Source organism: Halteromyces radiatus (genome assembly GCF_025201355.1).
Source record: "Halteromyces radiatus strain CBS 162.75 chromosome Unknown BX664scaffold_4, whole genome shotgun sequence".
Taxonomy (NCBI): domain Eukaryota; kingdom Fungi; phylum Mucoromycota; class Mucoromycetes; order Mucorales; family Cunninghamellaceae; genus Halteromyces; species Halteromyces radiatus.
In genome coordinates this window covers 3,082,914-3,109,185 of record NW_026251690.1, presented here as the reverse complement: position 1 = coordinate 3,109,185, position 26,272 = coordinate 3,082,914, and the positions used below count along the sequence as shown (strand labels likewise).

The 26,272-nt window shown below is 33.4% G+C and overlaps 10 protein-coding genes across 10 annotated transcripts; 4 read left to right on the top strand and 6 right to left on the bottom strand.

The window, feature by feature from the left end:
* Positions 1-92: 92 nt before the first annotated feature.
* BX664DRAFT_262279 (kinase-like domain-containing protein) lies at positions 93-1,285 on the top strand (the record flags this gene model as incomplete). Its single annotated transcript, XM_051540714.1, has 3 exons — positions 93-172; positions 248-755; positions 860-1,285. The coding sequence occupies 3 exons, from the start codon at positions 93-95 to the stop codon at positions 1,283-1,285; spliced, it is 1,014 nt and encodes a 337-aa protein (XP_051400720.1).
* A 219-nt stretch (positions 1,286-1,504) lies between these two features.
* On the bottom strand, positions 1,505-2,897 carry BX664DRAFT_143614 (uncharacterized protein). Its single transcript, XM_051539862.1, has 2 exons — positions 2,535-2,897; positions 1,505-2,442 (listed from the first exon to the last, which is right to left on the bottom strand). Exons 1-2 carry the CDS (start codon positions 2,807-2,809, stop codon positions 1,725-1,727), a joined length of 993 nt encoding a protein of 330 aa, XP_051400719.1. The 5' UTR covers positions 2,810-2,897; the 3' UTR covers positions 1,505-1,724.
* BX664DRAFT_143613 (P-loop containing nucleoside triphosphate hydrolase protein) lies at positions 2,898-5,717 on the bottom strand. The gene is made up of 11 exons (XM_051539861.1): positions 5,573-5,717; positions 5,125-5,457; positions 4,929-5,040; positions 4,819-4,855; positions 4,664-4,753; positions 4,509-4,590; positions 4,289-4,444; positions 3,969-4,207; positions 3,509-3,823; positions 3,242-3,399; positions 2,898-2,998 (listed from the first exon to the last, which is right to left on the bottom strand). The coding sequence occupies exons 1-11, from the start codon at positions 5,682-5,684 to the stop codon at positions 2,986-2,988; spliced, it is 1,647 nt and encodes a 548-aa protein (XP_051400718.1). The 5' UTR covers positions 5,685-5,717; the 3' UTR covers positions 2,898-2,985.
* Positions 5,718-9,369: 3,652 nt separating this feature from the next.
* Positions 9,370-10,993, top strand: BX664DRAFT_379513 (t-SNARE). Its single transcript, XM_051548860.1, has 7 exons — positions 9,370-9,553; positions 9,635-9,687; positions 9,778-9,881; positions 10,051-10,213; positions 10,309-10,409; positions 10,471-10,695; positions 10,750-10,993. The coding sequence occupies exons 1-7, from the start codon at positions 9,396-9,398 to the stop codon at positions 10,855-10,857; spliced, it is 912 nt and encodes a 303-aa protein (XP_051400717.1). The 5' UTR covers positions 9,370-9,395; the 3' UTR covers positions 10,858-10,993.
* Positions 10,994-11,193: 200 nt separating this feature from the next.
* BX664DRAFT_334130 (glycoside hydrolase superfamily) lies at positions 11,194-12,944 on the bottom strand. Its single transcript, XM_051545652.1, has 3 exons — positions 12,658-12,944; positions 12,514-12,600; positions 11,194-12,387 (listed from the first exon to the last, which is right to left on the bottom strand). Exons 2-3 carry the CDS (start codon positions 12,561-12,563, stop codon positions 11,235-11,237), a joined length of 1,203 nt encoding a protein of 400 aa, XP_051400716.1. The 5' UTR covers positions 12,564-12,600; positions 12,658-12,944; the 3' UTR covers positions 11,194-11,234.
* A 458-nt stretch (positions 12,945-13,402) lies between these two features.
* Positions 13,403-15,341, bottom strand: BX664DRAFT_379511 (FMN-dependent dehydrogenase-domain-containing protein). The gene is made up of 5 exons (XM_051548859.1): positions 15,257-15,341; positions 14,874-15,179; positions 14,327-14,785; positions 13,806-14,245; positions 13,403-13,730 (listed from the first exon to the last, which is right to left on the bottom strand). Exons 1-5 carry the CDS (start codon positions 15,300-15,302, stop codon positions 13,500-13,502), a joined length of 1,482 nt encoding a protein of 493 aa, XP_051400715.1. The 5' UTR covers positions 15,303-15,341; the 3' UTR covers positions 13,403-13,499.
* Positions 15,342-16,614: 1,273 nt separating this feature from the next.
* Positions 16,615-16,930, top strand: BX664DRAFT_262879 (uncharacterized protein; the record flags this gene model as incomplete). The annotated part of the gene is made up of 2 exons (XM_051540742.1): positions 16,615-16,702; positions 16,779-16,930. The coding sequence occupies 2 exons, from the start codon at positions 16,615-16,617 to the stop codon at positions 16,928-16,930; spliced, it is 240 nt and encodes a 79-aa protein (XP_051400714.1).
* Positions 16,931-18,090: 1,160 nt separating this feature from the next.
* Positions 18,091-20,710, top strand: BX664DRAFT_263898 (rab-GTPase-TBC domain-containing protein; the record flags this gene model as incomplete). Its single annotated transcript, XM_051540791.1, has 5 exons — positions 18,091-18,262; positions 18,350-18,998; positions 19,075-19,222; positions 19,444-19,890; positions 19,973-20,710. 5 exons carry the CDS (start codon positions 18,091-18,093, stop codon positions 20,708-20,710), a joined length of 2,154 nt encoding a protein of 717 aa, XP_051400713.1.
* A 324-nt stretch (positions 20,711-21,034) lies between these two features.
* On the bottom strand, positions 21,035-21,976 carry BX664DRAFT_334123 (inositol polyphosphate kinase). Its single transcript, XM_051545651.1, has one exon. It carries the CDS (start codon positions 21,898-21,900, stop codon positions 21,247-21,249), a length of 654 nt encoding a protein of 217 aa, XP_051400712.1. The 5' UTR covers positions 21,901-21,976; the 3' UTR covers positions 21,035-21,246.
* Positions 21,977-23,826: 1,850 nt separating this feature from the next.
* On the bottom strand, positions 23,827-26,181 carry BX664DRAFT_334119 (uncharacterized protein). The gene is made up of 11 exons (XM_051545650.1): positions 26,039-26,181; positions 25,876-25,958; positions 25,657-25,799; positions 25,550-25,597; positions 25,441-25,498; positions 25,310-25,370; positions 25,067-25,257; positions 24,586-24,979; positions 24,359-24,500; positions 24,160-24,301; positions 23,827-24,092 (listed from the first exon to the last, which is right to left on the bottom strand). The coding sequence occupies exons 1-11, from the start codon at positions 26,136-26,138 to the stop codon at positions 23,874-23,876; spliced, it is 1,581 nt and encodes a 526-aa protein (XP_051400711.1). The 5' UTR covers positions 26,139-26,181; the 3' UTR covers positions 23,827-23,873.
* Positions 26,182-26,272: the final 91 nt, after the last annotated feature.

Sequence of the window (26,272 nt, the reverse complement as noted above, 5' to 3'; positions counted from 1 at the left end):
GTCAAAACTTATATTTTTTTTTCCAGATACTTACTTTTTAGTTTTGGAATAGAAAATTGAAGCAGGACGATCTTATTCAAGTTGTGTTTAATATGGCCAAAGAGCTATTTCCTGGGTGGATACAATACAAAGAAGATATTGCTATCAATCGTATCAGTGGTGCCTTGACAAAGTAATAATAAAAAAAATATATTTGGATTTCAATGACTAAATTATTATCATTATCATTATTTCTTTTTTTCTATAGTGCCATCTTTTTTGTTGATGCTGGAGGAAAACGACGACTATTACGTGTCTATGGTGTTGGTGTAGATCAATTGATTGATCGAGAAAAGGAACTGGCTTGGCTTGCACGATTAGGTCGACTCAATTTAGGCCCTCGTTTATTAGCTATTTTCGGTAATGGAAGATTTGAAGAATATGTAGAATCAATTACTTTGAATCATAATGACATCCGTGAACCTAATATCTCAAAACAAATTGCCCAGTGTATGGCTCGACAGCATGCTATTGTGAAGATCTACCCTCCTCAGCAAAAGAAAGATACGGATGACAGACATATATTGGAAATTTGGCAAAATGTTGATAAATGGTATGCTTTGGTCATGCGACTTTTACCCACTCTCAAACAACAACACCCTCATTGGATACCACTTTTGGATTTATATAATTTTGATCAACTTGGCAAAGATATAGAACGAAGCAAGGAAATTCTCAGTGATATCAAAAGTCCTATTGTTTTTGGTCATAATGATGTAAGAGAAATATCCAAGAAAAAAAAAAAAAAGAAATGATATTAATACTTTTATGATATTTCTCTCTTTTTTTTTTTTTTTTTTTCTTCTTCTTCCCCCCCTAGTTACAATATGGAAATATCTTGAAACGTGACGACACTGGAGCTCTTGTGTTAGTGGACTTCGAATACGCGGGATATAACACACGTGGATTTGACTTGGCCAACCATTTTGTAGAATGGCGATACGATTATCATGGCGAACGACCAGCAGCAATGACTGAACCTTTCCCGACAAAAGAAGAACAAGTACGTTTCATTCAAGCTTATATGGACACCAACAAAACTGAATTAGGCATGGATGATGATACCTCAGTAGAAGAAATTCAAAAGGAAATGGAAGCTTGGTTGATGGGTACTCATTTAGGTTGGGGTCTTTGGGGTTTGGTGCAAGCAAGTCAAAGTGAAATTGATTTTGATTATTTTTATTACTCTATGGAACGATTGAATGCTTTCCGTGAAGAATTAGTCAAATGGAATCTCCTGGATTAGTTGGTTTGGATTGTATTGTCTTTTTGGTAGTGGTATTCTTTGTGTTTCTTTTGTTTTTACTTATTGATCATTGTATTCTTATTTTATATCTTATTATTTTTTATATTTCATCATCCCATCAATACACACTTACATACACACATACATATTTACAGACAAACAAAAAAAAAAATTTACATAATCTTCACTACAATCCCTATAGTTAGTTTATTATATTTGTATATATATATTTTTTTAAGTATTTGTTTATTCATTTCAATAAAAAACCGGATACATTCAAGGATAATGATGATAATGATGAATGACAAAAATGATGATGATCAGATACATACAAATTAAGAAAAGAAGAAAAAAAAAAAAGGTTATTCTATGGTTAAGGCTAAGAACAAAGAGTTGGAATATATAAATATGGAGGAGGGGTATCAACAAATAACATCTACTATTCTGCTACAAGGAATCTAATGCTACCATTCTTCTTTGTTTTCCATAAGGCACCAGTTTTCACCAGGTTGTCCAATTGTTTTATCACTTGATTCTGGATTGTCACCGCTTGGTCATTTTCAATGTTTTCTTTTTGGGCCTTGATAACCACTTCATCCAGACTAAAACTATTCTTCCCCACTGCCACACCTTGTATTGCTTTGGTAACGATTTGTTCTATATTGAATTCTGATGATTCGATTGTTCGTTTCTTGTTGATTTTGTTGGTCTTGCCTGATTGTTGTATACCATCAAAATAATTCATATTTCTCTTTTGTCCAAGTTTTGTAGTAAGTGATTCATGCATATTTGGTGATTCGTTTTTGATAAGGTGATGTGATGATGTTGTAGTATTATTTCGTTGTTGTTTATGGCCAATGCCATTTGTTAGTTGATCTTGGTATTTCGATAGAGTGGTAGAGGGACTGTTATATGGTTTAGGTATTGATATTGATGTTGATATCGTAAGAGTCGGTCGAGAAAAAGAGAATGAAGAGTGTGGTGTATTTTTCGATATTGAATATTGTTTTTCTTTTTGGCGTTGATGTGGTTGATGTTGATGTAATTGATGTTCAGAGGATAAAAGGTTGATGGCTGATGCAAATGAAGGAATGATACCATGGGTTTTGACATCTAATAGAGAAGTTTGCGTCGAAGGTTGATCGAGAGCTGATTCACTATTTCAGAAAATAATCTATATAAATATTACAATAAATATGTTTCATCAAACACGCCTTCCCTTGTAAAAGACAATTTTCTATGAATTTACCTATCATCCTGGCTTTCAAAGGTCTTTCCACCATCTTCGAGTCGAAGGGTTTTTTCTTCCACATAATGTTTTCGGAGTACAGTCGCGACCCATTGGCGTATTGTAGCGTTCCATACTGGTGTTGATTTTTGATAGGATGATGTAGGAAGATCATATAAAAACCGACTGATTAATGGTTTGTCATAATCGTCCCATCTACGGCGCATTGCGGCATGTGTCATATACAAGAAACATTTGGCTCGAGTCATGGCAACATAGAGGACGCGACTATCCATAATAAAATATGATAAAATGATGTGGATTAATATTCTTCAATATAATGACCAGCACAGTATATACACTTACCTCTCTTCTTCAGTATCCGTCGTTGATGACATTGGAATAATTCCTTCTTCACATCCAGCAACGAATGCACAAGTCCATTCCAAGCCTTTTGCAGCATGCATGGTGATCAGTGATACGCGCTATCAAGAAAAAAAAAAACAAATCAATATAAGTATACAGTGAGATAATAATGGTATCAGGATCAAAGAAAAAAAAAAAGAGAAGGCTCACTTACTCCTTCCTTAGTTTCATCATGTTCTTTTGTATCTCCACAAAGGGAAGTTGCTTCCAAGAATGAACCGATCATATCAGTATCACTAGGGAAAAAAAAAGACATATAATATCAATCATCAAGATCAATTTCACCCAATTGTTTCTATTACCTTTCATCTACTAAATCTTCGCAATGTTGCTGGGCAAACACAATCAATTCCTTGACGTTAGCTTCTCTAGATTCATAATCCTTTTCAAAATTGGATTTCAGATAATCAAAATAGCTAATGGATTCCACAATATGTTTCAAAACAATGTCGATCGATGCCTACGGTACCATTATAAGGATCAAAGAAAAGCAAAAAAAAAAAAAAAAAAAAAAAGGGTATTCCAAATTAGAGACACTAATCGTAAGAGACGTTCATAATGCTTTTTACCTTTTGGTTCAGCTTGTTTTGAATTTCGGTTTGTAACTTCAATAAGTTGTTCAGTTCTTCTCTTGCTTTTGCCAAAAGTCGTATATGTGATGTTGCAGGATGTTTATCCAGAATCCTTTGTAGTGTTTCCAATAATGTCCAACCATTTTCACGAGAGCATATCAGGATTTTTTTGATCGACACATCACCTAATCCTCGTTTGGGTGCATTGATGAGTCTTGTAAAGGCAACTGAATCCCTGCTGTTGTAGAAGAAAGAGAGATAGGATAATACATCTTTGACTTCCATACGATCCAAAAATCGTGTGCCACTGACCTTTTTTTTTTTCATAATAAGATATTGTTAATAATAATAATAAAAGTTGACAGATGTAAATGAGTCATCAATATTATCTTTTTTTTTTTTTTTTTTTTTTTTTTTTTTTTTTTTTTTTTTTTTTTTTTTTTTTTTTTTTACTTACCAAAACATATGGTATTTTTGCTTGAGTAAACGCTTTTTCAAAGTTACGAGTCAAGAAGTTCATCCGGAACATCACCGCTATATCCTTATAACCGATCAAACCGTTGGAATATTTCAGAATTCGTTTGATTTCCATGGCTACTGCATTGGCTTCATCAACTTCAGTTTCGAGCTTCATAAGAGAGATTGGTGCACCTTCGTGGTTGTTGGTGAACAAATGTCGTGGCCGTCGTGCCTTGTCTTAAAAAAAAAAAAAAAGAAAGAAATGATCATCACTATAAAAATAATCTCATTCTTTTTTCTTTTTCTTTATTTCAATACCTTTTTCGACAACATGACTTGCACTTTGTAATATGAATTTAGTACTACGATAGTTTTCCTTCAAGTCTACAATGACGGTATCCTTGTAGTCAGCTTCCATCTTGCCAAAATGAGCTTTATCTGCATCTCGCCAGCCAAAAATACTTTGATCAGGATCTAACAAGGATAAAAAATAAATGTTATTAAGACTCGTTGTCTTTTTCTTTTCTCATTTACTTACCACCAACAACAGTAAAAGCTTTTTCACCGTGTCTAGTCAAAAGTTGGAGCAGTTCATATTGTAAAGCATTTGTGTCTTGAAACTACAACAGTTATAAGTATACCAGTTTCATCAAAAAAAGGATCATCTTTTACACATTTTATCCTATTACTTACCTCATCCACCAGTACGTGTTCTACAAAGTCAGTGACTTGGGGATGATCTCTGAGAAGATTACGACCTTGTAATAAAAGACCATCAAAATCCTAAATAGAATTGAGAAAGAAAAAAAATCAACACGCTAGATGATTGAAATAAAATCATAACTTACAATCATGTTCTCAGCTTCAAGTCTTTCTTCATAAGCACTATGTTATGGATAAAATAAAAGTAAGCATCTAATTCTATATTATGACGACCTTTTTTTTTTTTTTAACGTACGTATATACCATTGCTGTATATTTTTTTAAAAAATGTCCCCTGTTTTCTGCCATATAAGTATGATGATCGATCCCTGCCGATTTTGCCTTGCTAATATAGAGATGATATTCACCTACCGGGAAAAAAAAGAAATGGAAACGTGTTCAATAAATTGCTTTTGATTGCAAATTCATTTTTTCTTTCTTTTATTACATACTTGCAGTTTGTGTCTTGACACCAGTTTTATTCTGTAAGTGAGGTTCGAGTTCCTTGACAATATCAGTCAACAATTGTTTGCTTTTTGCAGCATCAGCGATAACAAAATTACGTTCCAATGGAGTCAGGTCAATATGACGTCGAAGAATACCAGCACAGAATGAATGAAAGGTTCCCATATGTAAATAAGCTGATCGTTTGAATCCAAGTAGTGTAGGTTGTTCTAGTCGTTCCTTCATTTCTTTCGCTGCCTTATTCGTAAATGTTACCACAACAATGGATGAAGGTCGAACATCCTTTTCCTTAACAAGCCAAGCTACCCTAGTAGTCAATACTACATAGTTTTCCAAAAGAGAGAGAGAGAGAAAAAAAAAGATGAATTAGCGAATACAAAAGATACGTTTTTTACAACGAAAAGACGTGCTTTTTTTTTCGTGTCCTTCTTTTACCTCTTGTTTTCCCAGAACCAGGACCAGCAAGTATTTGTAACGATCTTGAATCAGATTGTACAGCCTCTTTCTGATCTTCATTGAGTTGTTGAAGATATTCCGTTCCCGTCATGTTGATACGAAATATAAAAAAGGAGAAGGAAAAAGAAAAATGACAAAATTTGCATCCGACAAGATTTTGGAGGGAAATTCTTATAAGGTAAAAAAAATTAACCAATAAAAATTGCTTTTTCTGCTGTCTTGGCAACTCACCAAAATACGCGTTCTTTGGTGAGTTTTGACGCGACTTCTTTTAGTGGTCATTTGCTTTGATACATTAATAAAAAAAATACTTATAGATGATCTGCACATGTTTTACTAGTAATGAGTTTATGATATGATTGGAGATTTAAACCTCAAAATGAGATGTGGAGATTTTTTTTTTTTTTGAATGAGATTAGCTGTCAAATGAGCCCTTTTAAGTGATTCTCTACGCATTATCGACAGGTTGAGTTTTTGATCCGCTAACAAAAGAAGTAATCATAGGTAGTATAAACATTTTTTATTAATAATGCTTACACGTTATGATGATAGATATAACCTTAAAAATCTGATTTGAAAGATGATTAGAGCTATTTAGCGTTGTAGATTCATCTTTCTTTTTTTTGAATATTTTGGATTTTACAGCCAAAATTTTCGAACTCCTCAGCCAAAGTTTGGCTGTAAAAACGAATCGTCAGGGGTCCATCAGGCAATTTTTCGAAAAATGGAAGAAATGTTGTTGGTGATCATTGTACGTTAGATCGCAAAATAAGTGATAAAATGGCATTAAATGATATTAGACTACTTTTTTGAGAGGAATCTAATGATAGTAATTTTATTGGATGATGATCGCCATTGCATGAGGGATGACGATATTGACCTTTTTTTTTTTAATTTACTTTTATAAATTGGGAGATAAGATATAAACCATCATTAATGTAAGTGAAAGAGAATTTTTTCATCTATGTTCAGTCTAAGTTTGATATTATGGTGATGATGATATAATATAAGTATGATTTTATTGAAGAAGATGATATACTAGGTACTGTAATGTAGGCATTACTATATAACTAAATTATTAATCCATCAAAGAGTCAATATGATAACAACCAAAGTGAAAAGTAAAGTGTCATCATCTATTCATCCAGTTGATATCGTTGTCCATATATTATTCACCCTATGACTGTATGTGTTCCCATTCCTATTGATTGCCTGTTCATCTACAACAGTTGATCCAGTTGCATCTCCATTCCATCCAGTTTGCTCGTCTTTTACCTTCCGTCTGTTGATCCTGTTGTACATCCATTCAACTTTTCCTATTGTATACCTATCATAGTTGTAGATCTATCTTTCTTTTTTTTTTAAAAAAAAGAAAAAGATGTCAGTTGCTAGTATTTGTGGTATCTAGAGTTCCCTTTGATCTCCTTTTTTTTTTGTTTTTCAGACTTACCATCATCGTACAGAGAATATCAAATACAAAGAGCTAAGAGAAAAAAGAAGAATAACGGCTAGATGATACTGAACCAATGAAAAGATAAAGACCAGAAGAAAGTACATGATCATATTACAAAAAGAGAAAGAGATAGAGAAAAGAGTAAGGTTAGAAAGAAAAGAAAAAAATTATTATTTCTTGTTTTGTAATAAAGCTTACCTTTCATCATAGTAATTGTAGTTTACAAGAACAAAGGGCGAATATAGTAAAGAAGTTGGAATAGTTTATACACAAAAAGATATATAAAAAAAAGAAGAAAAAGAAGAAAAAGGAGAAAAAGAAGAAGAGGATTAGAAGACAGTCGCGTAGTTTTCTTTTTTGAACTTTACTTTCATAGTCCTATTAGAGAGATTGGTGTAAAGGTATTTTAGATCATTATATGGTATTATTCGATTGATTTTGATTGTGTTTGAGAAAGATAGATAAAGAAGCTTGCTTCCTAATGAGATAATAAAAGTTAAAAGTTACTTTATTGATAATTGTTCATTGGTCCATTACTGAAGTGAGTTTACTTTTTTTTTAGTTTGTAAATGTTTTTATCTTATAAATATAATTTCATTACCAAAAAGTCATGATATGATATGCTTAGTATTGTTAAAGAAAAAAAAAGAAAAAGAAAAAGAAAAAGAAAAAGAAAACGAAAAAGAAAAAGAAAAAGAAAAAGAAAAAGAAAAAGAAAAAGAAAAAGTGTTGGATATGAAAAAGTGGCTGACCAATAAATTTTTTTAATCCTTTTTTTTTAAACAATTGAATTTCTACCTTGTGTTTGAAAGATGTCAAACACAATGGTTTTTTTTTTATTTATATGTTTTTTATTTTTTTATTTTTAATATAAATAGTCATCATCTTTTAGTTTTCTTTTTTTTTTTGATCGTCAAATTTTATATATTTTTATTCAATAAAAGGTTTTTTTTAAAAAAACTAAATCACATTGGCCACTCTTAAGGAATAAATCATCCTAAGTTTTATCTTTATTTTATTATTATCAAGCAAACATCAAGTATTTTTTTTAAGTTATTTATTTGATCATCATTATCTGTGATCAAATCATCAAGAAATCTATTACCTTTTTGGATTACATTTATTTTTTTTATTTTACTTTTGTTCTTTTTATATAAAAGAACTGGTGCTCACTATACGAACAATCATCATCAATATCATCACTTTGATATTATCAACTATATTTTTTTTTTCTCAATCATCCACCCAATAACAAATAAACCCATAACAAAAGAAAAAGAAAAAAAAAGAGGGCGAAGGGGTAGTAGCCACGATGTCCATTACTCGGTCCATATGATGTTCATCTCCTGTGTGATATCTCCCCATTGTTGTGCTTTGAGTAACCATCAGGAAACCATCAGGAAACTCTAGCAGCGAAAGAATGAATCAGACCACTACAATCGTCGACGCAACGCCGTAACTTCGTCCACCGCTAAACGGATACTATCCCTTCTTACTCTATACTGTAAATCCCCAGCTATATATACCCCTTTTTTTATGTGCGATTGCAAATTGTGGTATGGACCCTTTTCACACCCCGCTATGCCCTATTTTTACCTTTTTTTAATTTTACTCTAAAACGTGGATAGGTAAAGTATAAAATGGTATTAATACAATTGAAAGAGAATGATTTAATGTATGTTCAGTCCAAATTTGGTGAGATGATCTCCATTTTTAAACGAAATAAAAAAGTATAAAGAGATTACCAGGCTGGAAGATACTTCAAATAGCATTTTTTCTCATTATGTGATAACCTGATCAATGAAAAGTTATTTACCTATTGTTAGATTACCTATTTGAAAGGAATCTAATGATGATAATATTTTTGGATGATGTTCAATATTGAATGTGATATGATCATATCAACCTTTATTTTTTTTAAATTAGTCTATAAATTGGGAGGTAAGGTACAAAATGCTATTAATGCAAATGAAAGAGAATGTTCTCATGTATCTTCAGTCTAAATTTGATATGATGATGATGAATTCTAAGTGAGATACAAAAGTATAAAGAGAAGGAACATCTACCCACGTGAGATTACAAAGCGAAGGCAAAAAAAAAAGGAATGGTTCTAATGCTTGATGAATATGCCAAAAGAGAAATCAATAAGTTGATGAAACAGAAAAAAAAAGCAGTGGCGAGATGAATCAATGAATAAATCAAAGGCAGGATGAATGTGTATGCTTCTCTGGGTTTAAAAAGAGACCAAAATTAAAAAAAAAAAAAAAAAGACTTTCACTTCTTTCATACTCTTCCTTTTTTTTTTTTTTTTTTTTCTGTCTTTCCCCCCCTTTTTTTTTTGTATAATAGATGGCCACTCGAAGTCGAACCTTATTATTTTTACAGTATAGAAATTCATATGCCAGAACGCAAACAACATCCCACTTCACTGCAGGTGCTTCAGAAATGGAAGGACTCATCGAGAACTCGGATAGTGTCATAGAAATGTCCGTTTTACCTCCACAATGGTAATGAGATCTTTTTTGAAGGTCATTTGTTTTACTCACTTTTTTTTTTTGTTTGTTATTTTTATTATGGTTTATGGACAGGGTGGATATTGTAGAAGAAGTAGACGAAAGCCTTGGACAAATCAAAGATAAAAGTAAGTTATTAAGATGATCATGTTTTCTCATTGTCTGCTCAACTTACCTTTTCTTTTTTTTTTTATCTTGTTATCATCTAATACACATAGTTACTAGATTGGAAACCATGCATCGTAAGCACTTATTACCAGGATTCGACGATCGTTCTTCAGATGAAGCTGCTATTGAACGACTCACTTCAAATATCACGGATGTAAGTGAAGATTCAAATGGAAGGAATGGGGATATCTTTGTATATAATATGAAATGAAGGTCAAAAATGGAGTGAGCGGATAGACTGAAATTAACTTGGATGATATATTTATGTCTTTTTTTTTTTTTTTTTTTTTTTATCAACTTCATTCTCTGTTATATTACTATAGGAATTTTATCGAATCAAACGGGATATCCAACGTATTCAAGCTGACAGTAAAGGTGCCTCAGAACAAGATCAATTACTAGCCAAAAATATACAGACAAGTCTTGCCACCAAAGTTCAAGATGTATCTAGCTCATTCCGAAAACAGCAATCCAACTATTTACAAAGTAAATCCAAAAAAAAAAAAAGATAAATCTTCAATGTCATGATTATTCAACTCTCCCTCTTTTTTTTTTTTAATGATTGAATTGAAATATTTTAGAAATGCAGGGACAAGAATCAAGGAAAGCTAATATATTAGGATTAGAATCAGATCTTAGCAATGAAGCTGCCGAATTATTACTAGATGAAGATGTTCAAGTGGTAAAGTGAAATACGGGAGAGAAAATAGAATGATGATGACTGATCATGATTATTATACTAGGGATTTACGGAATCACAGTTGGCTGTTTTGGAATCAAACAATGTGATGATCGATCAACGGGAAAGAGAAGTCAATCAAATTGCAAAATCTATACACCAATTAGCTGAAATATTTCGGGATCTACAAACATTAGTGATTGATCAAGGTACCATGCTAGATCGTATTGATTATAATATTGAACAAACTACTGTACAAGTCAAAGATGCTGTTGTTGAGCTTGATAAGGTAAAAAAAATATTATTCAGTATTAATTCTGATATTGATTCTATTTTATTTTAGGGTTCCAAATATCAAAGCAAAACAAGGAAACGCAAACTCATATTATTACTTATACTTATTATACTATTATTAATTGTAATTTTAGTTGTCAAACCCAAAAAACACTAGTCCCTTTAGCCTTACCCATTCCTCTCACTTCCACTTTAATAATACCTAGTCTATCTACTTGTATGATGCCCTCTTCTATTTTACATGTATTTAAGTAAATAAAACATAATAATAACAACAACAGCAACTGAAATGGAATACTTTTTTTATTCATTTTAACTTTATGAGAATCACTGTCACTGTTCGAGCATCATAATTACAAATTAATCAATCATTAATGTTATAATACTGAATATTCACTAATTTTTTTTTTTTGATTTCAAAAGTATTTATTGATTGAATGAGGTTGAAATAATATCAGAATAACAATGATATAAAAAAAAAAGAGAGACAAATATATATATATATATATATACATATCTATATCTAACAAATAATTACACTAAAACTACATTATCATGACAAGGAGTCAAAAGTAAAAGCTTACATTGACCAGGGCGTAGAATAACGGTATAATGACTTGATGATTTTCCCAAAGATTCACCTGTCCAGACATCCTTGATGATTGCTTGTTTCAAACCCACTTCACTCATAGTAAACTTGAGATCATAACTTTTGCCCAACATAAACATAAATACACTAGTATTGAAGAGTCCTACAGCGACACGACCATCAGGTAAAGTTTTCCACCAGATTTGTCGACGATTAGTCCAAGCATTTCCAGATTGAATAGGCCTAGCCATGATGCCAGATTGATGTATAGTCAACATATCAGGATGATTGAACCATGCCAAGTATTTGTCGGGAATACAACGAGGGTCAGCGCCAAGACAAAAAATCGAACTAGTGATTGCCCAAAAAGTAATATATGATAGTCGTACATCGTCATTGTCTAGACCATCGATACATTTACCATCTACTGTCATACCTACTGTCACTACATCCAGGTCGATGTAAAATCCACGATGAGAACCCACTGCACCAGTATCTGCCCAATTGGCCGCTTGTGTGATACGTTGGAAGACCCGTAAAGAACTTGTCATGGATCTTTTCGAGTAAGATTCAATATCAATGAAGATTCGAGCACCATTACCAAGTGTAGCCCATTCATCAGCAAGACTTGCATCCAGGTACCAGGAAAGTTCCATCCAAATATTGTGTTTTTCAAAGGCCTTTTTCATCATTGCTATACATTTGCGATTATCTGGAGATTGATTAGGTCGTAAAGCATCACCACCACCTGGTCCACAACCATCAATCTTGACAAAAGATATACCCCATTCCGCAAATAATTCACCCAAAGAGTCATAATACAGTTGCGCTAATGTATCTTGATCATCATCTGGCATATATGTCGTACCCAAAAATCCATTCCCATCACGTTTATTTTTGACAATGTCACCTATTGGATGTTGTGTACCCTTGATCATGATACTTGAATCTTCTGCAGCATCTTTCCGAATTCCCGGTAGTATGTAAATACCCAATTTGTGTCCATTGCTTGCCAAGTAGTCCGATAAAGAACGTAGTCCGTGCGGAAATAAGTTTTTACAATATGTCCACCTTCCATATTCGTCGTAAGTCTGGCACCTAAAAAAGCATTCAGAAATAGAAACAAAACAGAAAAAAAAAAAAGATCCATTGAGTTGACATTATTCCGTTTTGAACGTATGCCCATCTGCCAAGTGAAGTATCTTTTTTTTTTTTTTATCTTACCATCCAGAATCCATATTGATATATTCGTATTGAGGCATTTTCGCTTTCATCGCCAAGGAGATATCACGGAGTACCTGATCATTAAACCTATAAGGAAAGTCATATCAGAAGTTGTCCTTTTTTTTTTTATTTATTATTCATTACCATGGTTTAATATGTTTTCCACCATAGCCTGGTATACTATCTAATATCTGTGTAGACCATGTAGAGAAGCCTAGGATTGGTTTCTTTGCCCAAGATGGAACCCTAGAAACGCGATGTTAGCAATAAAAATAATAATAAGAAGAAGAATGAGATCAAGAACTTAGATGTAAAAGTGACATGACAAGACATACTTTTCACTAGTAGTAGCTGTACTATCATTGTTCATTATCAAAGTATGGACATCAAAAAGAAAGTGAGTTAGAGAAAGGGGAAGAAGAAAAAAAAAAAAAAGAAGCCAAAGAAACCCAAAAAAAAAAAAAAAAAACAAAAGTGTAATTTCATTTTATGAGAGTCTGAGAAGCGTATTTTCAATCACAGCAAGCATTACCTTCAAGTTGCTAGACCCAGGAATTCACATCACTTGTGAATTGTTACACCGTTTTACTTTGCAAAGTTGAATTTAACAATAGATGTTGTTTTTCCTTTATTTCCATCTGTTTGATATGATCATTCTTTTATAAAGAAGACTGGTATGTAGTTATTCTAAAATTAGAATGTGTCATCATATATAATAATGACGTAACGATATATAAAATAGAAAAGACAAGGATAGAATTGAAATTGTTTTAATAAAAGTTTTTTTTTTTCACTTCTACATCTTTTTATCCCGTTTTTTCCTAATTTAGACGTACATTTACCTGCAACATTTGTGTTCTTTATTTTCCTATTGGTTAACGACAATCTTTTTTTTTTAAAAAAAATAATATAAACAAATAATGCAGATGTTTATTTTTATATAATAAGCGTAAACTATTATCAACTAAACCAAACTTGATATCCATCTAAAGCTTGTTGATACGACCTCTGGGTAACATTTGTTCATAAGCATGATGACCAAGATAATCCAATGGACTTTGTACAAAGTGATCTTTCAAGTTTCGAATATCCACCATATCCCTTGTAATATGTTTAATAGTAGGAGCACCCATTAGACGCATACACATGACCAATTCGTCATAAAACAATTGTATCAATTTCTTCACACCTTCGTCACCATAGGTAGACATCGCAAACTAATAATAAAAAAAAAGAATGAATTGAATCTGTATCATTATGACTTTTTTTTTTAAAAAAAGATTTTTTATTACCAGAGCAGGTCGTCCAATACCAACACCTTTGGCACCAAGAGCAATAGCCTTAAAAATATCAGAACCACGACGTATACCACCATCAATATATACTTCAAATTGCTTGTCCAAACCTTCCGCACGTAAAGCATCCATGATTTCAGGTAATAGTTCAATAGCAGAAGGAGCAAAATCCAATTGACGACCACCATGATTGGAAATCACAATACCAGAGCAACCATGTTTAGCAGCCAAGACAGCATCTTCAGGAGTTTGGATTCCTTTCAACATGATTGGCATCTTGGTGATTCCTTTCAACCAATCAAGATCATCCCAGTTCAAAGATGGATCAATAAAAGTACTAATATATCTTGCTGCACCTTCATTACGATTCGCATCCTCGTTCATTTCTTCGGGGGCTTTGTCAGAATATTTGACACGCATATCCTTTTCCCGTCGGCCTATAAAAAAAAAAAAGGAAAAATTAAGAGTTCAGTCTATCAGCATTTTTTCCTTATCTTTTCTATATATATATATAATACCAAGTTGAGGAGCATCCACAGTGATAAATAAACCCTTGATACCACGTTTTTCAGCATGTTGAACAAACTTTTGAGTAATAGAACGATCAGAATTGACATAGAGTTGGAGCCATTGAGTTTGTGAAGGTTGAGCCATATCTACAATTTCATCAAAGGAGCAACTTGCTAAAGTAGGAATCATTTGAATGATATTTTTCTGCCCAGCAGCACGCGTCAAGACCAATTCACCTTCTTTATGACCTAATTTTCCAAGAGCAGTACCAGTAATATAAAGAGGCATAGAGACTTTTGTTCCTAACATATCAGTAGATAAATCCAGTTGTTTAACATTGATCATCACCCTAGGTCGTAACCATATACGATGGAATGCATTGTGATTTTCTCTCATGGAAATTTCGTCATCAGATCCACTAGAGTAATAAGCCCATGCTTCAGGTTTCAATACCGTTTTGGCAACAGCTAAATCAATTTTTTTTTTTTTTTTAAAAAAAAAAAAGAGGTTAGGATATGAATTGATTTTTTTTTTTTTAAAAAAAAGAAAACTTACATTCAAAGTCAAAGGCGTTGTACATTTCATCCAAACTAGGCATATTTTCTCTAGCCAATCGAACTTGTTTATCAGCTTCGGATTCTTTCTTCACCATGACACCAGCAGAATCAGTAATATCCAATTTTCCCATACAGACTTCAGGACTAAGATAACGAGTAATAATATCTGGAGGATGAATAGGTTCAAAGGCATCAGTAGCATCTTGACCAGCATACTTCAATATAATCTTTTGTCCACCAGGATGATTAGGTAAAAATTCTGTCAAATCATACACTTTACCATGAATGACTACCCATAGATCATCTAGTATATATAAAAAAAAGTGTAAGTTTTTTTTTTTTTTTTTTTTTTGTACTTTGAAGGTGTTTATTGTTACTTACCTTTGGTATTGTGAGAGGCTATTTCTTGAGGTGAAATGGATTTCATGTTAGAATGATCTAGGTAATGTAAGAGAATGGAATAAAGAAAAGAGAAGAAAGAGAAATAAAAGACAACTTTTTTTTTTTCCTGATTTTTATAAGGGCGACGCATAAAGTTTTTATTTGTTCCAGCTTCACCAATCACATAACATATTCTTGCTATCAAAGGAAAAAAAGCGTTACCTTTAGAGGTAAAGATTCAATCCCTAAACAAAAAAACAAAAAAAAAAAAAAAAAAAAAGATAAAATAAAAATACTCGTAACAAACATAACACACGGATTCTCACAAAATCTAAAAAGATTGCTGTTAATCGTGATCGCCCTCTAGTGGTGTTCGGAGATGCTAGCTTTGGACGGAACCAAAAGGGTGCAAGCTCTTTAGCAGACAAATGTCGACGTTTACTGAAAAAGGCGGACAGGACTGATCGGCTTATACATATCAATATGAATGAATATTTTAACTTCGCAAGTTTGTTCCAAATGTGGGCGTAGATCTCTCTTCAATGACGTGATCACCGGTCCTGGCGAAGAATCCAAGCGCATGTATGAAGTATTAATATGTGGGCATTGCAATACTAAGTGGCAGCGCGACATCAACACGTCAAGAAATATCCGTTCTCCTTTTTTTTTCCAACCTGGCTACTACTGGAACAAGATCTGGTCACCTGGCCCGACCTCCTCTTCAATGATGATTTATCCATGTATCGAATACACGTTGATGATTACGATTTTGTAAGTTAAAAAAAAAAGTGAACCTTTATGGTGTTTTAATTACATTAACCACTACCTTTTCCATTCATCGTTCTGTGCATCCTCAATTGTCTCAATTTTACTTCTCCGCCCGCCCTACATAGTGTAAACTGATCTAAAAGTTTTTTTTTGGAAGCTACGCTTTTTTTTTTTTTTCTTTCTTTCTCTCATTCACTTTTCACTTCTCTATTAAAGCCTCTATGAATAACGTAGAAGATGAAAGGCAACATGTTGGTGTACCTCACAATGTAAGTATTAAACGAAAGTTATATATATTTTAAACTAATATAAAATGTATGATATAGACATTTACGTTACCAACACCAACTGATATCACGCTGACTCCTTTCTGGACCAGTATACGACAAGAAGATTGTTTTATTATGCAGAAATCACAAACAGCAGGCATGTTCAAAAGTCTCATTACAACTATCGCCAATGTCTTTGATACCAAACAACCCCCTTTTCGCATTCTGTTTCAACGTGATACCAATAGCACCTGTCTTCAAATTGCCGTAGCTGAAACAGAAAAGGCTGCTGAAATCGCTTGGCTTTGGATTGAACAAAATATGATACCTGAACTAGAAAGTATGGATGACCCTTATGCTAAAGAAGAATGGGTGAATGAAAAGATTCATATGATTGTCACCACAATAGGTAAACAAAAACGTAAAATTCCTTTTATAATTTTAATTTATTAACCTCTTCTTCTTATTATATAATATATATATAGATACTGGAACGGATGAACTGTCTTCTGACCATTCTGTTCGTAATGCTTCAAGATCATTTCGCCAGATATTCGATGTCCCTCCTTCTGAACGCTTGGTTAGCTGTATGTCTCTTCTTGCTTTTTTTTTTCTTACCTGTCAAACATTTAACTGATTTGAATTTATCTCTCTTCCTCTTTTTTTTTTTTTTTTTTTTTTTTTTTTTTTTTTTCTATCAATAGACTATTCTTGTGCCTACAACTCTCGTCAAGGATGGATGTATATTAGTGAAAATTATATTGGATTCTACTCCTTCCTCTTATCAGTGGAAACAAAGTTACTATTGGAATTGAAAGATGTACAAGATATCAAGAAAGAAAAGTCAAGGCGAAGCGTTTTTGCTGATGCTCTCCGTATTATTACCAAGGACAATCAAGAAGTAAGTCAGTGGTATAATAACTTATCGTACAAAAGAGGAATAGGATCGAGAACTGATATCTGTTTATGTATTTTAATCTAGTTTGTATTCACCACTATGTTCAAACGAGACGAAGTATATGATTTATTGGTACAATTAGCAGGACAAGCGATGTTAAGATTACTCAAAAATTCTGGTGGCGATGCCCCTGGTGCTTCCAATAATCACAATGATAATTCTTTTGGTCCCTTTATTTCATCATCAGATACCAAACCTAGCCCAAATCCTTCTACCGAATCTCGACTTTTAATCAAACCTTTGAAACAAGACCTTGCAGCACAGAAACGAAATATGGATTATTGTCTACATTTTCGATTACCACTATCAGAACAGTTAACGGACGCATTAGAAGTTTTGTATACCCTGAATCAAACTCGACCAAATACTCTACATCAACGACTGTCACCATCATCTAATCCAAAGGATATACGAGGTCGTATTTATCTTTCAGAAACATTCATGACCTATGAATCCCAACAAAGACTTCCACAACCTCAACAGCATCAACCTATACTTTGGCTCGTATTTCCACTATATACCATCAAACGTGTTGAACGACTGAATGTTGGATCTTACAGTACTTCTTTGGCTATTACTACTTATCATCAAGTCGAACATGTTTTCAGGTTCCAGGTACAAAAAAAAAAAATAGTAATAATAAATAAATTAATAATGATGATGATGTGGAAGTTTGAAAAAAAGGACTTTTTCTAACTGATATTTTTTTTTTCTTCTAAATGTAGGCAACGAAAACAGCGGCTGAAAACTTTTGTAATTTACTGCGTGATCATCTCAAGGCACAAACTTCCTCTTTCAAACGTTTAATTCCTTTCTTGGCATCTTGTGAATCTGAACGTATGTTTGAACCCAAAAAGCCTGTAGAACCTGTCTTGGTAGATGTGACAGATGATACGACAAAGGAAGATCAACAGCAACATGGTGGTCTTGGATTGGATTTTGGATACCCTGGTGACCCAAAACAAACAAAGGACCGAAGCAAAATGAAATTGTGGAAACACTATTTTGGAGGTACTTGATTTTAAGTGATATTTTTTTTTTTTTTAAAAAAAAGGTATACTTTCTCTCACACGTCTCTCTGTTATATATATATATTAGAAAATGGACGAAATTTGACGATGATACGGACACCAACATTCGGAAAACTTGTTAGGGTGGGACTACCTAATGATCTTCGTGGCGAAATTTGGGAAATGTGTTCTGGATCTGCTTATTTACGTTTTGCTAACCGTGATGTATACAACGACTTACTCAAGATGTATGCTGGTCAAGAATCATTGTCGACTGAAGAAATTGAAAAGGATCTGAATCGATCGTTACCGGAATATGCAGCATACCAAACTCCTGAAGGTATTGGTAGACTACGACGTGTACTGACGGCTTATGCTTGGCGAAATCCAGAATTAGGTTACTGTCAAGCCATGAATATTGTGACCTCTGCCTTGTTGATTTATGCTACGGAAGAACAAGCTTTTTGGATCCTCAATGTCCTCGTAGATCGCTTATGTCCTGGTTATTATAGTACTTCCATGTATGGTGCTCTATTGGATCAAATTATTTTTGAACAATTGGTGGAACGAACAATGCCTATTCTCTGGAATCATTTCAAGAAAACCGATGTTCAACTTTCTGTTGCTTGTTTGCCGTGGTTTCTTAGCTTGTATATCAATTCCATGCCATTATTGTTTGCCTTTCGTGTATTGGATTGTCTATTTATGGAAGGACCAAGGATTCTTTTCCAAGTCGGGTAAGCAATATAAGAAATAAAAAAAAAAAAAAGAAACAATGATCCGATTTTCTTTTTTTTTTTTTTTCTGTTATAGTCTTGCGATTTTAAAGTTAAATGGTGAAGAACTATTACAGACAAAAGATGATGGTGCTTTCCTAGATATTTTGAAACACTACTTTACTACTTTGAACAATTCTATTGGGGACAAAAATGGAAAGAATGCACAAGGCCCTCGTCTCACAGTAAGTGATAATAGAATAAGAAAAGAAAAAAAGCTAATGTAGGCAAGTAGATGGATTAATCATACTTTTTTTTTTTCTCTTTCTATAACAAATTAGAAATTCAATGAACTCATGTTGACAGCAGTAAGTTGCTTTACATTATCTTCTTTCTCTCACACTTTTTTCACTCAACTATTTTAAATACTTATTTTTGTTCTTCATCCATCCTATTTTTTTTTTAGTATCGAGAATTCTCTTTGGTGACGGATGAATTAGTAACGGAAATGCGACGCACCAATCAGCTCAAGGTGGCAGCAGGTATTGAATCATATACAAAACGATCAGCCATTCGACATTTGGATGACACAGCAGGATTTACCAAGGATGAAATTGCTATTGTTTACGATAAGTTTTTTGGTGCTCTTTATTATGCTAAACAACATGGCGATCGATCAGAAACACAATTGGATTTGGATACTTTTCATCGATGGTTGGAAAGTGTGGCATCATGGACAAAATTGGTACGTGCACGCTCTGAGGATGACCATGAATCAAATCAAGACATTACTTTCAAACGCAACCTGGCGGAAAGTTTTATCAATCGTTTGTATCTTCATTTCAAGTCTGAAACCAATTTGGGTGTTAGTTTTCAAGATACTGTTACTGGTCTAAGCGAAATATTCCATGGTGTATGTTAATATATATATATATATATATTCAAAAAAAAAAAAAAGAAAGAGAAACGTAATTAACTGATTTTTTTTTTTGTAGGATTTGATGTCATTGATGGGATTATTCTTTCAAATGTATAGTCATGATGGGGAAAAACTGGTTGGACAAGAATTGATTACCATATCCAAGGAAATGTGGTGGTTATTGACAGTCTTCAATGATGGGAATGATACACTAGCCTGGGAAACCATCATCAACTTTTTATCACAAAGTTTAGAACAATCAAATATTGTACGTGGTGGAAATAGTGAATCAAGCGACAAAGATGATTTGACACAACAACTGGCCAGTTTATCGATCAGTGGTGGTATGAGTGTACGACAACGCATGGATCAATTGGATACTTTGTTAGGCAACAATGATAGCATATCAACACTTGTGTCTTGTGAATTAACGCTTCCTTCCTTCCGAATGGTTGTTCTGACAAACGAAACCATGGAAATGTTTTTTGATCATGAATTTCAAGACAGTTTCAAGTTGGAAAAAGCATCGGCAGTGGAACGGCAAAAATCATTAGGACGCGAATTATTCGAGAATTTGTTTGCGGAAGGGAAAAGTTTGGCCAAAGCACCTCATCTTCATCTCCATCGTCAAAGGAAACCATCTGTATCACCATCTTCCTCCTCCACTTCTTCTTCTTCTCCAGGCAACCAACAGCAACATGACTCCCCCAGCAAAAAGAAGGATGATGATCAAGATATGTCTGTGGATCATTTATTTACCGAATTGGGCCACTTGGACGTACAAGAAAGCGAAGATTCTTATGTTTTAGTGTAGTTATTATTAGAACCTTCATTTGTATTTATAAACATGTGTAATCAATCAATAAAAAAAAAAGTGATCTACTTGAAGAATCAAATATTCTTTGAACTGTGTATTTTTTTTTTTTTTTTTTTGGCAAAGACATTCATCATATATCTCTCAAATTCATAAAGTCCTAAAAGTTGTTTCCATGGTTGTCAAGATCTTTTTTTTTTTTTTTTTTTTTTTTTTTTTTTTTTTTGCATTTATCGTTGTATCAATAAATATAGGTTTTTATTTGATATATGAGACTTGTAAAAAAAAAAAAAAAAAAAAAAGAATATATATATATAATACAAGATGGGAAAAAAAAAGAAGACAAGATAGGGATAAGGTGATAGAGATGAGAAAACAAAGAAGAAATAATAAAAGGTGAATAAATAAATATACAAGTAAAATATATATATATAAAAGAAGGGAGTATCAAATAAGGGGGAAGGAAAATAACTATAAACAAAGATGAATCTACTTTGGTGTGTGTGTGTGTTTTCTACCTATCTACATCTATACTATCAAAATACAAAAGTGCCATCATCAGTTAACCAAGAAGCATGATCAGTCACGGAAGCCAAAAGTCCATCGTCCATATCGGCCAAATCTTCCCTTTTGCCACCATGTTGAAGATAAATCCATAAAAAACAAGCCATCAAAGATTGCACACCTAGTAAATAACCTTGATCAGGACCACCTTCATTCGTACCATTGGTTTCATCGGGAGGATAAGTAAAGAGATGATGTTGAGATAGCCATTCTTGTTTCGTTACTGATTTTGCAAAATCAATCAACCGTACATCAATGCGTCGTTTTCTTGTTGTGTCCAAAGCATCATAGATAATCAGGAGTGAGGAGGCGTAAAATCGATAATAATCCATTGTCTTGATGATCCGATGAATCAGAGCCAGCTTGCGAATCAATGTTGGAAGATGTACAATATGACAACCTTCTCCATTATCAAAGTAGCGAACCAAAGTATCTCTGAACGAACGAGGTGTCAGTGCACGTCCCTTGTATTTATCTTCAAATAAGAATCGTCGTTCATGCATATTGTACACCTGCATACCAGAAATCCGGACACCCAGTTGCTGACTTGTTGATTGTGCACATTTTCGTGTTTGACTGATCTTCTTTGCTGTCGTTGCATATACACCATGTTGTCGTGTTCCCATTTTCAAATCCAAAACACAAGGGTACTTGATTTCATCAGTCAGGTCTTCAATCAAGATGAATTGTTGTATGTCATCCACATTCACTTTTTCCAGATCGCGATGATACATTTGAACAGACCAAGGGTTTGTTGGGGCAGGTCGTGGTCGCCATCTAGGTGTTTCTGATCCAGATGTTGATGGTTCTTCCGGTTGTTGTTGTTGTTGTTGTTGTTGCTGTTGTTGTTGTTGCTGTTGTTGTTGTTGCTGTTGTTGTATGCTGTCAAACGTCCATGTATCATCATCATTGTCAGCCATAACAGAACCAGTAGAAGTAGTTGTAGCTATTGTATTCGAACCAGTTACAGGCGAAGGAATTTGTTGTAGAGATGAGGATGATGATGATGGCGATGATAGTGTTGATTGATGGGGTATAGGTGTTTGGACAGGAGTAGGGCGAATGAATGGATTGTGAAGCTTGGTCTCCCGCATTCGTGGTGTCTGTGGTGCCGAAGTGGTTGTATCAATCAAAGTAGGCCGTCGAGGGTGTACAGTAACTTCAGGTGGATTGACATGATCACTTGATCCGTTTTTATTGTTCTGATCGAGAGAATCAAAGTCGTCATTGCTGTTATTATCGTTGCTGTTGTTGTCGTCAGCTGAGTCCTCAGGTGAATCTTGAATAGGAAAAGAAGAAGACAGTAATCTGAGAGCATTGTCGGTAGGATGCATTTCGTTGGAGATGGTTCTATTATTATTATCACTGGTGCCAGTAAATTGGTTTGTGGAGATATGTCTTGAAAGTGAAGGTGGTGATGATGATAAAGGAGCCAACTTGGTATCATCAAATAATGATTGCCGTCGGAAGTCCAAAACACTACGAGAAGTTTGTAAGAGTGATTTCTTCCCAACATCATGAGCAGAGTTACCGTGTTGCTGATCATCTATGTTGATATCCTCATGATAATTTCCATTGTAGATGTCATCATTGTAAGCTTGATTCATTGTTTCTTCTTGCTGTTGTTCAAGTTGACGTTGTCGCATTCCACGCTGCCAGTCTTGAACCTGTCGTAAACGTTCTTGTAATGCACCCGGAGAAAATACTTCACGAAGAATTTGTTCCTTGAATGTGAGTGGAGATTGATCGTTTGGTTGTCCATGGGAAATAAAGTCATCGTCATCTTCAATGGGAGGATTACTATTCAAATCAAATGAAGACATATGGATATTGTTGTCGTTGTTGTTGTTGATAAAGGTGGAAGACGAATGCCTTCGTTGTTGTTGTTTATATCGCGGTTTTTGTTGTCGGTGAGTTGACGAAGAAGATGAGCAGTATTTTTTCCAATTGGCCAGCAAATGTTGATTTTCCGCTAGGATCACTTCAGGTAACATTGGTTGAGCATGGGACGAACGGTAAGTAACATTAACAACACCCAAATACTGAGAAGTAAAAGGTAATAAAGGTGCATGATGTTGTTCCAAATGTTCATAAAAGTCTTGTTCTTTGTGGGACATTGGTTTGCAGATGGCTCGTTTGCTGAATCGAAAGAAGCTACAGTGACCTCCAACTTGGTTTTGAAATGGAAGTAAAGGTAAGGATCTTGTCATCAAAGCAAGTGGATCGGAGGGATCCATTGTTGAAGTAGTAGAATTGTCGCTTTTTAATGGCATGCTGTCATTATGAGGTAAGTGTAAAATAAAGTGAGAAAGAGACTGTATTAAAAAAAAATTAAAAGTATATTCTATAGTTCTTTTTTTTCTGCAATTGATGTTTTGAAGAACAGAAAAAAAGTAATAGAGAAAAGAAGGAAAAAAAAAAAAAAAGTAAAGAAAACAAAAAAAAAAAAAAAAAAAAAAAAAAAAAAACTCGATGAAAAGATGAAATCGGATATTGAAAAATGACAACCAAATGTTCATTGGTGGCCATCATTGTTTATTACAACTACCTAGCGACTAACTACTATAGCTATATATATATATATATATATATATATATATCAAAAAAGAACGACAGTAGGTACATATCCATTTTTCATGACTTCCATCACTATGCCTTCACTATAACCTGTCAAATAAGTTGATCCAAAAGGGTTTTGTTCATTGGGTCCACGTGTAAGTATAACTGGCTTTTGTTGTTCCAATTGGGTTTCATCCGTTGGTTTGCTTGTAATCTTATTACTTGATTTCCATGGGATACGTTGTTGTATTGTTGTGATCTAAATCAATCAATCATCATCATGAGTATAATCATCATCAAAGGGTAAATACAATTTTCATTCTTACCTTCATATTGGCAGTGACAATATGAGCAGGTACTTGATCTTCATCAGGATCAGATTCCACATCTACCAGTAGTTTATTGGGATTTTGTTGTCCGTTTACCAATTCTTTGGGAAATACCAATTTGAATGGACATCGTTTATACCTAAAATAGAAATACTTCATTTGATCTTTTGATTCATCCATGTGTTTTTATTTTTACCTTTGAAAGTCGTAATGACCCGGAATATTCCCATGTAATATAATCTTTTTGCAAACATGTTCAGTACCATCCACCAAAATATCCATACCCAAGTGAAAGTAATTCAAAAAATAATCCGTTGCATTGTTCATTGAAGAGAGATCTATATATAAAAAAAAATAGTCATTATTTAATTATCTTCATCAGTAAAAAAAAAAAAAAAAAAAAAAAAAAATCATATATATTACCTCTATCATCATCACCTTCGCTATTCGTTAAACCAATCATCGAGTCCAATTTTCCCATTTTTCCCATTGCCACACCATCATCTGCTACAGAGTGAATTTTCATTTTATCTTCTTCTTTGTAAAACACACGTGATGGTTTCCCCAGATCGGCCAAAATATCTTGTAATGCTGTCACCCGCAATAATATTTCTACTTCTTGGTAAGATGATAACGCTGAAGTTTCATTCATATTGTCATTATTGTCCTTTCCTTGTTTTGATGACGAAGACGAAGGTGATGATGTTGTTGTTGTTGGAACTATATTGGGAGTAGAAGAAGTGGATGGTGAAGGTGTTGGTTGACGTTGATGTTGTGATGTCAATGATGGAAAGTAGAGTTTAACCCCATGAGATGGCTAGTTTTTTTTTGTTTTTTTTTTTAAAAAAAAAAAAATAAATGAATAAATGATGGATATTATTTTGTAATTATTTTTTTTCTTTACCTTTGCAACGACAACCTCAAGTTCTCTTCTACCAAGTTTTCCATACTTTGTTGATTTGCCTCCATTTATTTCCGCTAATGTCTTTGATATAGGCGGTGGTGATGCTGTTTCCCAATTTGAATTCTGGCTATGGAACAGATACATCTTAGATGCAATAGGTGTGGTACCATCAGGAAATTCAAGTGGCAACTCTACCAAAATGATAATGATTAGTATCAGTATTAATTATTTTGATTATTTTACCAGTAGAATTTGTATACAAATGGTTATACTTCTGAGGAATTGGAAAAGTAAAAGATAAGCCCTAGAAATAAATAAATAAATAAATAATGAGAATGATATGTTTACATTATTATTATAAACAAGAGACTTACAGGATAATTGAGGATATATATATTTTGATCCGCCTTGAATTCACCAAGATAAGTGGGTCTAATAAATAAATAAGATATAAATCTTGTAACATAAATAGAAATCACTTACCCAAAACATTTGTATATCAGTAAAAATGTAGGTATAGTCCGACTAGAACTAAAAAAAAAGAATAATATCAACTTTTTTGTTTTCAATGGTTTATCTTCCTAGATTACCTAACATCACTATTTTGATAAACAAGTTTCACTTTGCTAGGATCAGAACATTCTATTGCTGTCAGTCGTTGTAAAGACCCATCGAACCAAAGATTAATACCATTATAAGGAAGACAGACAATAAAGGAACTGCGTAAAGGATCCTATATAGTAGATATAAGTAATAAATAATAATGTAAAGTATTCCATCTTTTAAATAGATATATATTATTTCATTACCAATTGACCATACTTCAGTTCTACAGATGGAAAGAATAAAGGTCTTTCTCGAAGAAATTGTATAATATCCCATAAAGATGAACCTAAAGAAAAAAAAAGAAGATAAGAATAGACTCTTTCCCACTCCTCTTTCATTTTTTTCTTTTAACTTATTGAATCTTACCAAGTCGAAATGGACCCAAAGTTTTACCAGGAATAATTAATAATTCAATACGTTTGGTACGTTTAATTTCTTTTGCAGCATCCTTCATAACTGCGGTCATAATGGTATAATGTAAACTAAAGAGAAAAGAAAAGTGATAGTTCCTGCGCTCTTCCCCAATGTAAAAAAAAGCATGATGCCCCCCATTTTACTTTCCGCTGGTCATCTTTTATTCCAAAGGTGCCTAGGCCAATC

Coding starts and splice junctions, on each gene's coding strand:
- BX664DRAFT_143614 (XM_051539862.1), bottom strand. CDS start 2,809: ATGGATAGTCGCGTCCTCTATGTTGCCATGACTCGAGCCAAATGTTTC. Junction 2,443..2,534: donor TTTGAAAGCCAGGATGATAG/GTAAATTCATAG, acceptor TTTCTGAAATAG/TGAATCAGCTCTCGATCAAC.
- BX664DRAFT_143613 (XM_051539861.1), bottom strand. CDS start 5,684: ATGACGGGAACGGAATATCTTCAACAACTCAATGAAGATCAGAAAGAG. Junction 4,754..4,818: donor TTGAAGCTGAGAACATGATT/GTAAGTTATGAT, acceptor AATTCTATTTAG/GATTTTGATGGTCTTTTATT. Junction 4,208..4,288: donor AAGTCATGTTGTCGAAAAAG/GTATTGAAATAA, acceptor TTTTTTTTTAAG/ACAAGGCACGACGGCCACGA.
- BX664DRAFT_379513 (XM_051548860.1), top strand. CDS start 9,396: ATGGCCACTCGAAGTCGAACCTTATTATTTTTACAGTATAGAAATTCA. Junction 9,554..9,634: donor TCCGTTTTACCTCCACAATG/GTAATGAGATCT, acceptor GTTTATGGACAG/GGTGGATATTGTAGAAGAAG. Junction 10,214..10,308: donor GCAATCCAACTATTTACAAA/GTAAATCCAAAA, acceptor GAAATATTTTAG/AAATGCAGGGACAAGAATCA.
- BX664DRAFT_334130 (XM_051545652.1), bottom strand. CDS start 12,563: ATGAAAGCGAAAATGCCTCAATACGAATATATCAATATGGATTCTGGA. Junction 12,388..12,513: donor ATCAATATGGATTCTGGATG/GTAAGATAAAAA, acceptor ATGCTTTTTTAG/GTGCCAGACTTACGACGAAT.
- BX664DRAFT_379511 (XM_051548859.1), bottom strand. CDS start 15,302: ATGAAATCCATTTCACCTCAAGAAATAGCCTCTCACAATACCAAAG. Junction 14,786..14,873: donor CAACGCCTTTGACTTTGAAT/GTAAGTTTTCTT, acceptor AAATTGATTTAG/CTGTTGCCAAAACGGTATTG. Junction 14,246..14,326: donor TGTGGATGCTCCTCAACTTG/GTATTATATATA, acceptor TTTTTTTTATAG/GCCGACGGGAAAAGGATATG.
- BX664DRAFT_334123 (XM_051545651.1), bottom strand. CDS start 21,900: ATGGGAACACGACAACATGGTGTATATGCAACGACAGCAAAGAAGATC.
- BX664DRAFT_334119 (XM_051545650.1), bottom strand. CDS start 26,138: ATGACCGCAGTTATGAAGGATGCTGCAAAAGAAATTAAACGTACCAAA. Junction 25,598..25,656: donor TATCAAAATAGTGATGTTAG/GTAATCTAGGAA, acceptor CTTTTTTTTTAG/TTCTAGTCGGACTATACCTA. Junction 24,501..24,585: donor CGAAGGTGATGATGATAGAG/GTAATATATATG, acceptor TTTTATATATAG/ATCTCTCTTCAATGAACAAT.